Raw genomic sequence first — 15,284 nt, forward strand, 5'->3', positions numbered from 1 at the left:
AGATGCCTAAAGGTCAGAGTCTGTACCTTCTGAAGTTAGATACTAGGATTCTTACACGAACATGCTGTTCATCTACAAGCTACGTATTAGTCAGAGTCAGCACTTACAGACACTACGTCAAAAGAATAGTGGGGTGGGTTACACTTTCCCACCGTTACAATTTTCTACTGTTTCAATCTCTGTTTTCCCTCCCCTCCCCTCCCTTCCCCTTCCCTCCCCTCCCCTCTTCTCTCCCCTCTTTATTTCTCCCTTTGCCTCCCTTTTCTTTAGGATGGTTTGGAACCAGAGGGTTAGATCCGATGGGTAATAGTAGTTCTGGAGAGGCTGTTTTTGATACATTAAAAGTAATGCCATCTCATTCATTTATTTTTGCCTTTACTTCCCTTGCCTTAGGGATCAATCCTGTTAACCAAAGCCACCCCAATAAATTTAATTAAAAATTTAAAAAATGCCATTTTCCCACCACTGGAGCAGTTCAACCATGGCACGGACTTCCTTGTGGACGGAGAACTCGCTGTCATCCAGTACACGCGCGTGAACCCCGCAGTCTCCTAGCACAAAAGCCACAGGGAGGACAGGAGTGGCAACACAAGCTCTGCCGTCGTTTAATATTCTGGTTGTGGGTCTGTGCGCATCTGATCTGCTCGAGCGCTGGAATCTTGGTGACAGGGGTGGTGACTTCACCAGGTCTGGGTTGCGGATGAGGGTGAGGCCCAAGGTTGGGGGCCAGGATGCTGAATAGCTAGAGGGGTGTGCCTTCATTTTGTTTTATTTTTTTCCATTTTTTAAAATTTTATTGTTCAAGTACAGCTGTGTGCCTTTCCCCTCCACATCTCCCCCAACCCATCCCGCCACCCCAGCCATCCCCACCTCCCTCCCCTGATTCCACCCCCTCTTTGTTTTGTCCACGTGTCCTTTATAGTTGTTCCTGAAAACCCTTCCTCCTTTGCCCCCCATTATCCTCTCCCACCTCCCCTCTGGGTACCATCCATTTGTTCTTAATTTCAATGTCTCTGGTTACCTTTTGCTTGCGTGTTTGTTTTGCTGATTAGGTTCCACTTAAAGGCAAGATCATTTCGGTGAGCGTGGGAGCGGGTCAGACTGAGCAAATGTCTGGCATCAGTGAGGCTCAAGTGGGCTTGCACGTCTGGTGTTTCTTATCCCTGTCACTGTGGGTCCCGTTTTTCCCAAGTCTGCCTCAGTGTGTTTGCTGCCCTGTTATGGCGCGGCCAAGTGAGATCACTTAGGTGGCTCTGTGTGTGATTGCTGCTGAATAAACTTGAATTTGAGTTTATATACATAAGTGAACTTTTACATGCGCTTCGCTGGCTCGGCTGGACTGACCTTCAAGTGTTTGGGTGTGTGGCAGCCCCAGCGCCGTGTGGGTTTGTCGGCCGCACTTTATTTGTTCCATTATTTTTTCCCTCTGTTACGTTTGAAGGAATTTTATTAGATCTATTTTTTTTCTTGTATTAAACCTTTTGTCATTATCTAGTGTCCTTGTTTCCACAGAATGATCTCTTTCTTGAAGCCCACATAAAAGTTTATTAACTTTCATTTAGTTACTTTTTGCCTGATGGGAATTTTTCTTCCTTTGATGCCCCTTGCCTCCGAACACTCTTATTTATTTTTATCCCGGAAACGCGTTCCCTCTCTAATGAAAACTGTATTTCACAGTGTAGTTTCTACATCTCGTGACGCTGTGCTGTCACAGTTATTTGTGTCCTTCAACCCGCATGTCCCAGGGGAGCGGGGCCAGGCTTTCCGACTGTGCGTGGTCTGCAGTGCTGTGAGAGCGGACGGCTCTACTTCGGTCCTGCCCCCCATCCAGGTCATTATCACAACCCTCTCCACTAGCAGGAAGCCCTGGCGCCCCGAATTACCTGCTGTTGGAGGGTTTGGATTCAAAGAATTGGTTAGGGAGATTCAGGGTCCCTCAGAGGTGAAACTAAAGATATCATTGCAAATACGTGTTTAAAATTAAATTTATTGGGGTGATATTGGTTAATAAAGTGATACAGGTTTCAAGTGTACAACTCTATGATACATGGTCTGTATATTACATTGTGGACACACTGCCCACAGTTAAATCTTCTTCCATCACTACGTATTTGACCCCTCTACCCTTTCCTCCCCACCACCCACCATTCCTTCTGCTTGCAAATAGAACTTGCTTACAAGCTGGAAAGTCCCAATGTTATACTTACAAATAATTAAAACTAAGGAAAGTGTAAATTTGAGTGCTTAAGAGCTCTGTAGTTTATGAGGCCTTCTTTCTGTCCTGGAGGACTACTGCACGTTTTTAACAGTCAGGAAAGTACCACCAGCTGAATACCTGTGTGTACGGCAAGTACTGTCAATGCAACGCCGCAGTTTTGGTTCTTTCTGTTTTATCATCATAAAACTAAAGTTCGGGAAATGGGAGAAATTGACCCAGACTCAGAGGAAGTGTTAAAATGGGATGTTTGGAAAGCAAGAGAAACCTCAATTATAAATCTAAAAGAAAACCTACCATTCCCTAAGTGATTTTTAAGTTCCGGCCACTGATACAGCCAGTCCAGAGAGTTCGTTTAACGCTCATGTAACTCATTGTGGAGGTATTATTACTGCATTTTAGTCTAGGACTTTAAAGCCCACAAAGATTAAATAATCTGTTCAAGTCAACCAGCTTTGTATTTCAGAACTGACATTGAAAACTGGGTCTGACTTAAAAGCCGTAACCCTGAGGTGACAGCTTCTCACCCCTAAATACACCTCAAACCTCACACGTCTGAACCTCACTCGGCCGCCACCAAATAGTTTACATGAGAACTTCACTCCACTGGAAATAAACATTTAAAAATAAATCTTTATCAGAACCTCACGGCCCATCCTCTGCCCTCATACATGCACCTACGGGCCGCTCTCCTCCCAGCTGCCGGCAGAAACAAAAGCCTAATAATTCATCTCTTTGACTACGCCAGGTTTTTTCTCGGCCAGAAGAAGCATAGGATAATGGGGTTTGGAGGTGGGGACTTCGCTTCAAATCCTGGTTCTAAATCATATCCCTTTGTGGCCTCAGAAAAGTTAACCACACTGAGTTTCACTTTCCATGTGTGCGACATAGGCCAGTCATACATACCTCTCAGGAGCCCTCGTGAGAATTAAGTGAGATGACAGAGCTAATAAGGGCTGTAACGATGAGCAGATATTCCATCGCTGGATGCAGCGTAGTATAAGGCAGCCGTCCTCCGAGTGTGGTCTGGGAACCATCTGGAGTCCTTGAACCCTTTCAGGGGGTCTGTGACCTCAGAACAACTCTGTAACAACACTAAGCCCTGTTTGTCCCTGCCCATGAGTTTACAGTGGTATTCTCCACAGGCTACAGAAGATGAAGTGTCACAGTAGGTTGAATACAGAAGAAATGAAGCGAATCCACTTGTCCTCCATTAAGTTAGAGAAAAGTGGTAGCTCCCAAACTTTGCTCTGCCTTGGAGTCAGAGTCCCCTAGAGATCTTCGGAAGACACTGGTGCCTGGCTCTCTCCACATTCTGACTTAATTGGTATGTGGTAGTTTGTGGTGCACTGGGGTTTATAAAAGTTCTCCAGGTGATATGAATGGGCAATTAAGTAAATGGGATTTGTTTTGCAATAGGTATAAAGTTTTTGTTGTGCAGGTAAGTTCTAAAGACCCGTGCAACAGAGTGCTTACAGTTAATAATTTGGTATTGTGTGCTGTAAAATATGTTAAAAGGATAGATTTCATATTGTGTTCTTACCAAAAAGAAACAAAAAAAAAAAAGAAAAAACCCAGAAACAAAAACAAAACCCAACAAATGAACACAAGAGCATTTTTGGAAGTGATGGATGTGCTTAATATCTCAGCTATGGTGATGATATCGGAAGTACATTAAATGTGTGCAATTTATTGTATACAAAATATAACTCAGTACAGCTAAAAAACGAAAGAATGTTAAGTAACCTTAAGAAAGAGATTTGTAAAACGACATATCAGTGCTACTGTCCACACGGATTTTTTTCTATCTTGGAAAGCGTAGTTACTTTAATAACAGTTTTGTCTGTAGTAGTGCGTCATGAGGCTGCAGCAGTTTTGAAGAGTGTGAAAGGGTTCTGAGACTACAAGTTTCAGGGACATAGGTATGTTGGGATAGGAGTTTACTCCTTGGGCCCTGGTACCACGCTGCCTGTCCGCATTAGGGCTCTGCCTCCGCACCCCTGGGCACATTGCTTACCTTCTCTGTGCTTCAGTTTTCTTGTCCATAAAATGAGTATCATAGTAAACTTTTCCTCGTAGAACATTTGTTAGATTAAATAAATCATACACGGAAAACACTTTGCAAGGTGCCTGGAACACTGTAGTGGCTTTCACCAATATTCTGCCCCATTATCGTTACTATTGTAATTGTTAAAAGTCGATCATATTGATCTTGCACAATCAATGTAAAATTTGTGGACCAAGCCGTTCTTCCAGCCAACAACTCATCTGCCCACCCGACAGTGGATAGGAGCCCTAGGTGGAGTCTCTTGGACAGATCAGCAGGCCATCATGGACCTGGTCACCGCACACGCTGGGCTTTGGTTCCTTTGTCTGTTTGTTAGGGCAGCAACCCCACACTGCTGTTCTCCATGTCAGTGAACGCATGACTGACAGAGGAGGTGACCCCGCAGTGACCATGTGGTTTGGGGATGACACTGCAAACAGGTGGGATGTGCTTAGTGAGCCACAATGTCCCCCAACCCGACTTTCCTGAGTCACTCCCCTTTGCTTCAAAGAGCTGCCAGCCTTAATGTCCTGTGTTCCTGCTGGCTTTTCCTCACCAACATAATCCATCTCTCCGTGATATTATAACACTTCTTTATTTTCACAGTGCTTTTCAACACCATTCCTCACAGTCACAGCAGTCAAAGTGTCTACTCAGAACGGAGAAAGACATAGCAATGAGTAACTCCAGAACACTGAAGGCCATCAGCATGATCAAAATTCCCTGTAACAGGAGTAAAGAAAGGAGGAGAGCCATGGTATTAGCACAATAATGGGTTTTCTGATGACAGTGAGTTAGTAATACCCAGATAAGAAGGCTCCCCCACATCTCCAGTGTATTTAATGTTTGTTTCTGAGCTGGAGGCTCATTACGGTGTAAGCTACTTTAGCACCGCACCGCACCGCACAGCACCACACAGCACCGCACCGCACAGGCCCTTGGTTTCTTTCTCCTCTGCTGCACTCAGGCTGGAATCAGACTCCCAATAAGCTACATCAGCAAATGGTCTTGAGGTATAAGTAGTTTCGTTGATCTTAGGCTTTCATCTAAAAATTTATCTAGGAGGTCAAATGATTTTGCAGCTCTTCAGGGCTTTTTTTTAAAGCTATTAAAATTCTTTTAATGTAGTTTTTTTTTTTTTTTTTTCCCAGAGGACAGTCAATTCTCAAATCCCATTTTACTGTTGCCAACACTAATCTATTTTCTTCTCTTTCCCCCTTTTTCTGTGGTCCTACCAAAGGCTCAGTGTTCCTTAGAGTCTGCCATATGAGATATTTTACTTCTATTAGGACCCCCTTTTCTTTATACGATTAATTTTAAGCCTTCTCAGCAATTTTTGGTGGGTCTCATAGGCTATTTTTTTCTCTCCATGTAGATTCATATCTTTTACATGCATTTACACTCATTTTAGTGGGATTTTAAAAGAGCAGAAATAAGATGCTTGTTTTCAATCTGTCATGCTTTGTCAGAAGTCCAGTCTAAATGTTAAAACCAAAACCATAAAAACAGTCCACTCATGAGTCTAATGTACATCCAGGGCTATAACTACTACCTTGTTGTTACACCCGTTTTTTCTTTTAGTATATCACTTATTTATATACTGTACTCATTAGTGTACATGTTTTATCTCCTTTACTCATCTGTGAATTCCTGAAGTTGGGGGTTATAATATGTTTAGTTTTCTATTCCCAATGCCTGGTATAATGTCTATTAGATACTATGATTTCTGTACATGTTTGTAACAAAAAAACCCCCCACATTTGTCTGCAACATTGTTTGGATGTGGCTGATTAGGTGCTAATAAATATTTACGATTCTACCCATTATTCCTCACCCTAAAAATGCCGTGTACTTACCAGGAATAGGATGTTAACAGCCTTACACTGACTAACTTCTCCAGAGTAGCCACAAAGGTAGCTTCGATCTACAATGAAACCAAATGCGAGGAGAACGATTCCAAATATTGCTGCCAGGAAGCTGAAAAAGTTCATTGTTCGGCTCATCTTCACCTGAAAGAGAATGAAAACAGAACAGGATGGCCAGGCCTAGGCCACGTCTGCAGACAGGACAATGGGCGGGGCCTGGCGCCACAGCGCCTCCGAGCTGCCCCGCCCCATGGTGTGTGTCATTCCCTGTCCTTGGGCTCTGGGCCCTCATCTCCAGAACGCGAGGGTCCAGGGAACTTGTAATCACCCTTCCATCCCCCATAGTCTGTGCCATTTGTTTGGGCGCAGGGGTGCACACCGAAGAGGTAAAAACAGTTCGGAGAGGTAACGACATTGCACTTCGATGCTCTGGCCAAAGTCATGGCCTATTTACAGTTTTGTTTTATGACTCCGTCTAACTAAACATATCTATTTATTTGCAATTTTTATATCTTCCTAAAACTGCAAACCTGCAGGGAGTGTTCTTTGCTGAAAATAACTTATTGGGTCATTAATATCTCATAGCTTTGATTCTTTGAGAAAAGTAAAGATATTCTACTTATAATTTATCTGTAAGTTAAAAGGTTGCATTCACTAACACCTATTTATTTTCAGATTCTGCTTATGGGCTTTCATTGCGGTGTCTGAATAGTGTGCCTATCACGTGACCGTCAAACTACTGCCTGTCCTAGCGCCTGGTGTGCAGTGGGCTCCAAATACACTTCCAGAAAGAACGAGTGAGCTCCTGGAATGACAACCCATTCTGCCATTTGGCTGAGGAACTTGGACAAGTCATTTATGCTACACCTCAGTGTCTTTATGTATAAAGTCAGAATTAAACTGGATGACCTAGAAAACTTGCTTTGGGCACTAACGTTTTATGATTCTATGAAAAAAAAAATAACATTGATTGGCAGCAGTGATTGACAGCTGATAGAATTACAGAGGCTTAATGATTTTCCAAATTCACTTTCAAAGCTCGAATGAATCCTTTCAAAGTTATAAATAAATTTTTATTAAAGGGGAGACATAACTCACCAGAGTTTCTGTGCCCTTTCTTTCCAGTGCAATCAGGCAGGCTCCGGAATTAACGAACTGTTCAAAAGAAGGCATGGCTTAGTGATGGGTGTGAAGAGCTCACACAGCATGGACTTCTGTGTGTTTCCTTCACAGACCCCCCTTTGTACTTCACACAACCCTCAGGGGAGCGTGGGCGATGAGATGCTCTGTATGGGCTGCGCACTAGTGGATAGTGGACAGAACACTGGGCTAGAAATTTGGCTTTAGCCTTAACTATTTATCTAAACATGACCATGTTTTTAAACTTCACTGGACTTTAGTTTTCTCACCCGTCGTCACTTTACAGCTATTACAGACTCAGGACACACTGGTGTCGACTCAATCAGATTCCATCATTCTTTTAAGAAACATCCTTCACACCCACTTGCAATCCAATGTCTTCTCTTGGGTGGGAATATAGGCAGAGTTGCAGCTAATATTTTGGGAATTCTGTGAAAACCCCAAGAATTTCCATGGAGATGAGTCACAGTGGTAGCATCTTTGTCTAGTAGAAATTTCAAATCCTATCACAGCACAGGCATTTTTAAATTTCTAGTCCATGGCCTGGCGTTTCTTCAGCCTCATCCCCCCACTCTTACTCTCTGCACTGAACTCTTAGAAAGTGTTCTCTCCCAGGGTGTCCACCCTTTTGGCATCTCTGGGCCACACTGGAAGAAGAGTTGTCTTGGGCCACACATTAAATACACAAACACTAACAAAAACTGACAAGCAGAAGAAAGTTTTAAGTAAATTTACGATTGTGTGCTGGGCTGCATTCATCGCCATCCCGGGCTGCATGCGGACCATGGGCTGTGGGTTGGACACCCCTGCAGCTTTTCTCTACTGTTTTTATCTCTCTTCCTTGGCATACAGCAAGATATCCTACTCCTTCCACCCAGCCACCCCCCACTCCGTTCCTCCGTAAATATGTCCTCATCTGACTAACATTCCTGAAACTCAGTCAAGCCGGAGAGGAAATGTATCCGAGCAACCACCCCTCTGCTCTGAAGGCAGCTTTCTACAGAGGTGGCGTGTATGTCCCCTGTCACCATTCATCACACACTATGGTGATTTTTCATGTATTATTACTTCTGTTTGTTTGATTGTTGTTTTCCCTCCACTTTTATTAGAAGGATTGATACACATCACTGTATAAGTTTAGGGTGTGCAGCATATTGGTTTGACTTACATATTTTATGAAATGATGACCACAATAACCCTAGTGAGCATCCACCATCTCATACAGATACACGAGGAAAAGGAAAGAGAAAGAAAAATGTGTTTTTCCTGGTGATAAGAACTCTTAGGATCTACTCATATACGTACATATGAGTGTTTATGTACATCATACAGCAGTGTTTACTATAGTCATCATGTATCGGGGTGTATTTTCATCCCTAGTACTTTTTTATCTTGTAACTGGAAGTTTATGCCTCTCTGCCTCTGGTAACCTCAAATCTGACCCCTTTTTTCTTTCTTTTTTGTTTGTTTTTTCAAATTAAATTTGATGGGGTGCAATGGTTAATAAAATGACATAGATTTCAATTCTGTGACACACCATCTCTATATTGCATTGTGTGCCCACCATCATCATATAGTTGACCCTCTTTTTTCTTTACTATCCTTCACCCCCTTCGATTTCACATATAAGTGAGATCATACGGTATTGGTCTCTATCTGACTTACTTTATTTAGCACAATACTCTCAGGTTTCATCTATGTGGTCACAGTGGCAGGGTATCCTCATTTTTCTATGGCAGAACATTCCTATATGTGTGTGTGTGCGCGTAAGCTTCTTTCTCCATTTGTCCATAGATGAACACTGAGGTTTTCCCCATGTCATGGCTGATGTAAATAAGGCTGCTGTGAACATGGGAACGTAGATATCTCTCTGACGTAGTATATTCATTTCCTTCAGATATATCCCCAAAGTGCAATTGCTGGATCATATGATAGTTCTAGTTTTAGTTTTTGGAAGAATCTCCATACCATTTGCCATAGTCAGGGCCCATGTATTAAAAGGCGAAAGATTTATATGATCTGAAGAGAAACCAGAGTGTTGGGCCCATGTATTATTAACTTTTGAATCGTCGTTGACTTCCTCTATTTATCTGACTTAGACAGTAAATCATTTTGAATGAATGAATGAATGGACAAATAACCTCAAGATCCAAAGATATATTCCCAAAGGGCCTTCAAGACCCAATGATGGAATATCAGTAACTCTGATGAATTAATGGGAAAATAATTTCAACAAGATTGATTTTTATTTTGACGTTTCGGAACCTATCATGCAAGTGAATGTAGCTCATTTTGTAACTGAGAATTCTCTAGTATCCCTGATGACGTGGCTTTAAATTGAACTTGATTGACCAAACTCACCAGAATGGAGCTCCAGAATGGATATCCTGTCACAAATATAAAGGGAAACCTGGGGTACGGATCTACAAAGGTGAAAACGAAAATAACTCCAAAAGAGAAGTTCATCAGTCCAAGCAGGATCTGCATAGCCTGTGAACAGAGGAAAAAGACGTGGTCAGGTCAAGGCAACATGGTGGGCTCCCCTTTCGAAAAGTTAGATCTCCTTTTGGTAACAGGATCTGGCATTACCCCCTTTTATGAATAAGGGCTGGGTAGTAGAAGCCTCATTTATCATGCACCCAGGTATTTTCAGATCCCTCCATCTGGCATTTGGTAATAAGCAAAATGACCTAAATCAACACTCCTGAAGGCGTAGTTCACGGATTGGCAGCCTTAGCATCACCTGGGAACTAGAGATGCAAACTATCAGGCCCTATTCTATACTTGCTGAATAGAGTCCCCAAGTTCAAATTCAAAATAGAACTACCGTGTATGTGGTCCAGGAGTCCACTTCTGGGTATACTTCCAAAGGAAAAGCAATCATTTTCTTAAAGAGGAACCTGCACTATCATGCTCACTGCAGTACCGTTCACAATAGGTAAGACGGGGGACCAACCTGACTGTCTACTGATGGATAAATGGGTAAAGGAAGTGAAATATTATTCAGCATAAAAAAGAAGGAAATCCTGCTATTTGCAATAACATAGATGGACGGTGAAGGCATTCTGCTAAGTGAAGTAAGTCAGAGAAAGACAAATACTGTCTGGTCTCCTTTATATGTGGAATCTAAAAACATTGACCTCAGAGAGTAGAATGGCGGTTGTGAGGGGCTGAGGAGTGGGGGCAATGGGGAGATGTTGGTCAGTGGGTACAAGCTTCAGTTAGAAGTCCCAGGATCTGAGGTCCAGCGTGGTGACTGTAGTTAACACCACTGTATTGCCTACTTGAAACTCGCTGTTGAGTTGAGTTTTCATGGTCCCACCATAACAACAAAATGGCAATTATGTGAAGTGAAGGACGTGATAACTAACTTACCAATCTTACTGCGCTAAGCATTTGCAATACATGTGTGTGTCAAAACATCACATTGTGCACTTGAAACTTACACAATGTCTCATGTCAATTACATCTCAGTGAGGCTGGGGGGACCCCTCCAGGTCTGTGGCATATGAATGCTGAAGTTTGAGAAGCACTGAATTCTGAGTCACCAAGCCTCAAGCAGAAGCAAACTGTCTGAAAACCCTTCTGTGGACAACCAAATGCTCTGAGCCTGTGAAGGTACTGCCATATCCCGGGGCTCACAGAACCCCCGTCTTCTCTACTTTTCTCCCTGTTTCACACTTGTAGTGCACTATAACACCAAGCAGTGGTTCGATGAATGTTAGGGGCGACGGATGAGAGCAACATGAAGAAAGGAAGGTGTACAATGTATGAGTCTGTGTCCTCTGCCCTCTTCTATTCCCGCCCACTTTCTCAATCTGACCAACCTCACTCACCTTTAAGTAGCTGAGCTGTAAACAGTCTCGTTTCCTCTACTGCAGGCCCACAATTTTAGCTCTTGTCAAACGTCCCCACTTGAATGTCCCATGGTTACCCCCACCTCACATTCAACATGTCCAAACACAAGTTCACTTTTCTCTCTTTAAACCTTCCCTTCTTTCTGTGTGGTACATTCCATGGATTTTGGAAAATGTATAACATGTATCCACCATTACAGTACAGAATAGTTTTCCTGCTCTCAAAATCCTCTGCCCCTCGCCTGTTCATCCCTCCCTCTCCCCTCCATCCCCTGGCAGCTACTGATCTTCCCACTGTCTCCATTTTTTTGGCTTTTCCAGAATGTCATGTAGTGGGAATCGTGCAGTCTGTAGCCTTTGTAGGCTGGCTTCCTTCACTGAACCGTGTGTATTTTAGGTTCCTCTGTGTCTCTTTTTGGCCTGATGACTCATTTACTTTGAGCACTGAGTAATACTCCATGGTATAGATGTCCCACAGTTTATTTATCCATTCTTATTTTTCTTATTCCTTAATTTGTATTTTTAATCCTCTCACATCTTTTAAGTCTAGTTTGTTCTCTCCCGGCTCTCCTTTGCTGTTCCCAGACTATGCTACCCTGAGGGTTTGTTCATGGTACTTTCTCCATCTAGAACATTCCGCCTCCCTTCTCTCCTTTCTTTTCCACCCATTAAAAAATTCTGTCACTTCTGCAGAGTTCAGATGAATGCCAAATTCTCTGCACTGTTGTCTCATCTCCTTTAGAGGGAAGTAACTCTTCCCTCTCCGGGTTCCCCTGCTCAACCACCAACACCATTTATGGCTCTTCTTAGATGGTACATTGAAGTGTAGTTTTTAATATTTTCAATTTATTACTTCTAAATTACATATTTATTCTCCTCAATGAGAAAAATTTAACTGAGTTACATTTATTTCCCACGGTGTATAACATAGTTTCTTACACACAGTTAAATATGCATTTGTTAAAATAATTTGAACTCTTTAGCAGATTGGATACCATTATATATGAATCACACCAGGGAAGTTTAGACTGGAGGACCTCTTTGGCATGTCAGTGAGCCATCTTTCTCTAATTCTCTGTGTGTTTTTTTTTCTGAAATATTAATAACATCATTCGTGGAGGCTAGGAATTAAAAGAACAAATATTTTTTAAGATATGGGCAATATGACAGCCTCGAACATACCTGAATTCCCACATTGTCTGAAAGGAGGATTGGTAAATAAAAGATAATATTCATGAAATAGAGAGATGGGTGAATGGAGTGATGAGCGCTTGCAACATTAGGGGATTTTCTACAAAAGCCCCACATATAAAAATACCATGTCCTGTTGTCAAACCGAATTCTGATTTTGTTGTTGTTGTTGTTGTTGGGGAAATATAAAACTGTAGAACTCAGTAGCCCAGGGTATAGAATCTGATCTATTGATTTCTATTTACTTTTTCTCTTTCCTTTCTTTCAGCTTGACTGTAAGAAATCTCTGAAGTGGTCAGTTTGGAGATTTTTACTTTGTGACCTCTAGGAGCCCAGAAACCTTAGCTTATTTATTTTATGCTTTCCTCTCCCCAGATCCTTGCACATAATTAATATAGGAAGGTGATACTTCCTGAATCAGATGGAAACAAAAGTTGGAACTGGCTCCTATCTTAGAACATTGTGCTATCAGATACTTTCCCTCCCTCTTCCCCCCTCACCTCCTGTCTTAGTTCAGGCTTCTGTAACAAAGCCTCATGAGCTGAGTGGCTTTTGAACAGCAGAAATTTATTTCTCACAGTTCTGGAGGCTGAAAGTCTGAGGTCAGGGTGCTAAAGTGATTGGATTCTAGAGAAGACCCTCTTCTGGTTTGCAGACTGTAGACTTCTCGGTTGAGTCCTCACAAAGAAACCTAGCTAGCTCTCTGACCTTTCTCACGAGGCATTAATGCCATCCACGAAAGCTCCACATCAACGGACTCATTGTCCCCCCCACATCCCCACTTCCAGTTACCATCACATAAGATTATGGTTGCAAATGTGAATTTGGGGGAACACAAATATTAAGTTTATAACACACCTTCAGTAGAATTTACGTTAGGGCCAATCGCACTTACCCCAGAGATTTTTATTTTTGTAGTAAGTAATTTTGGAAAAAGCGTGGTAGACTCGTGGGCTGTGGCTGTGTGGTCCCATGACTGATGAGATTCGGGGACAGCGACCTCTGGAGGAAGTACCATAAACACAGGATTGTGCGCAGTGTTTGAATCCATGATGGTGTTGTTGATATTTTGAAGTGTTGAGTGATTTAGTTGGTATTTCAGTCTAGACCATGCTCTTCTCCTGTCCCCCACATTGTCTGGAGTGCTGGCATTGTTGTAGTTTGTCTTGGAATCATAGAACCACAGAATCACAGAGTCATGGAATCTCAGGGTTGGTCAGGAGCTTGAGGCGAGTGAGTCAAAAGCCCAGGAGCGGGGAGAAGAAGACCTGCCCAGTAGTCCTTGTGCAGTCAGGCTGTGACCGTGACTGCGGGGAGGTCCCAGCCCCTCTCTTGATTTCAGCTCTCTTGTATGTAAATCGATCAGGTGGGACTAGTTGATCGACAAAGGCATTTCAATTCCCAAGTAGAGGAGCATTGTGAACGTTTATTTTAGTTATTTATCTTAAGGAAGGCAAAGGACAAAACCCTTTCGGTGTAGTCTCTATTTAGCCTGTCACTTTGGCAGGGTTTGTTTGTTCATTTTGCCATTTGAATTTATTAGCTTTAGCCATGAAAAAATGACCCCACATCTTCGTGGCTTCAAACAACCACTATTTGATTTTGCTCACAATTCTGTGGATCATGTGGGTGTTTCTACTGTTCTTGTCCAGCTCAGCTCTTTGCTTTCGGGTTTTCTCATGCACCTGTGGTCAACTGGCGAAGTGACCAGAGGTAGATGATTTAGTATGGCCTCCCGTTACAGACACCAAAATCCTCTGATGCTTCAGTCCCTTATATAAAATGGCATAAAGCGATGCATACATTCCCCCTCCACCTCCGTGGGCTCCCAATCTGAGTGGAAAAGACTGTTTTTGATCTGCCATTAGTCGAAGCCACAGATGTGAAACCCGGGGATACAGAGCGCTGACTGGATATTGAAAAAAGTGTATGGATAAGTGAACCCATGCAGTTTAAACCCTTGTTGTTCAAAAATAAATGTACTTTGGTTTCATGAGTGACAATGCAGATTAATATACTAAATGAAGAAATAATACATCAAAATATATTGAATCACTTTTTCTGCTACCTTTATCACTCATCAGGGGTGTGATAGGAAGAATTGTGGCCCCCCAAGAAAATCCCATTCCTTTATTCCCAGGACTGTGGAAATGATATCACACCCATGAATATGTTACCTTAAATGTCAGAAGGAGCTTTGCAAATAAAGTTAGTAGTTTACTTCAAAATAGGGAGATTATCTTGGATTATTTGTGTGGGTCTCATGTACTCACAGGACCTCTTAAAAGTAGGAGTTTGAGAAGAACTTGACAAACCCTTGCTGGGTTGAAGATAGAGGGGACCACATAAGAAGAGATCAGGTGACTTCTAGGAGCAGAGAGAGTCACCTCCCCACCCCCACACAGCTGACAACTGACAGCTGACAATGAAACCTACAGTGCAAGGAACTGGATTCTTCGAACAAGAAGTGAGCTTAAAAGAGGGTCCCATGCCTGAGAACCACAGACCTGGCCAGTACTATGACTGTAGCTAAGTGAGACAGCAAATAATGTAACCAAGTTATCCAGTACTTCTGACCTACAGACACTGAGAGAATGAATTTGTGTTTCATTAAGTAACTCTACTTGTGGTAATTTGTTACATGTCGATAGACAATACAAAGGGCTAAGGGCAAGGCTCTACCATTTTGAGCCTTAGTGACTATTGTTCAGAGTAGGATAACTTCTGTGACAAACAATTCTATGCTTTGCCTGGCCTAGTACAATATAAGATTTCTCCCTGAGGGCACAATCCACTTTTGCCCCTGGCCTTATAAACTGCTACATCACATATTTATACTCCTTTATTGGCTCCTAAACACATCTGACTTTGTCAACTCCAGGCCCAAACTCATTGATGGGACAGTATTAGGTATCTCTGAAAGGGGGAGAGTACCTGGAAAGCAGAGATAGAAATGGGAGATTCTTGCA

The 15,284-nt window shown here is 42.5% G+C and overlaps 1 protein-coding gene across 1 annotated transcript; it reads right to left on the reverse strand.

Annotated features, from left to right (window-relative positions):
- Nucleotides 1-4,874: 4,874 nt before the first annotated feature.
- Nucleotides 4,875-13,366, reverse strand: MS4A5 (membrane spanning 4-domains A5). Its single transcript, XM_024574020.2, has 5 exons — nucleotides 13,211-13,366; nucleotides 9,629-9,757; nucleotides 7,226-7,282; nucleotides 6,119-6,271; nucleotides 4,875-4,985 (listed from the first exon to the last, which is right to left on the reverse strand). The coding sequence occupies exons 1-5, from the start codon at nucleotides 13,364-13,366 to the stop codon at nucleotides 4,875-4,877; spliced, it is 606 nt and encodes a 201-aa protein (XP_024429788.1).
- Between the last annotated feature and the right edge of the window lie 1,918 nt (nucleotides 13,367-15,284).

Source organism: Desmodus rotundus, chromosome 5 (assembly GCF_022682495.2).
Source record: "Desmodus rotundus isolate HL8 chromosome 5, HLdesRot8A.1, whole genome shotgun sequence".
Classification (NCBI taxonomy): Eukaryota; Metazoa; Chordata; class Mammalia; order Chiroptera; family Phyllostomidae; genus Desmodus; species Desmodus rotundus.

Coding starts and splice junctions, on each gene's coding strand:
- MS4A5 (XM_024574020.2), bottom strand. CDS start 13,366: ATGGATTCAAACACTGCGCACAATCCTGTGTTTATGGTACTTCCTCCA. Junction 9,758..13,210: donor CAAAAATAAAAATCTCTGGG/GTAAGTGCGATT, acceptor CTCTGTTCACAG/GCTATGCAGATCCTGCTTGG. Junction 6,272..7,225: donor GAAAGGGCACAGAAACTCTG/GTGAGTTATGTC, acceptor ATTCTCTTTCAG/GTGAAGATGAGCCGAACAAT.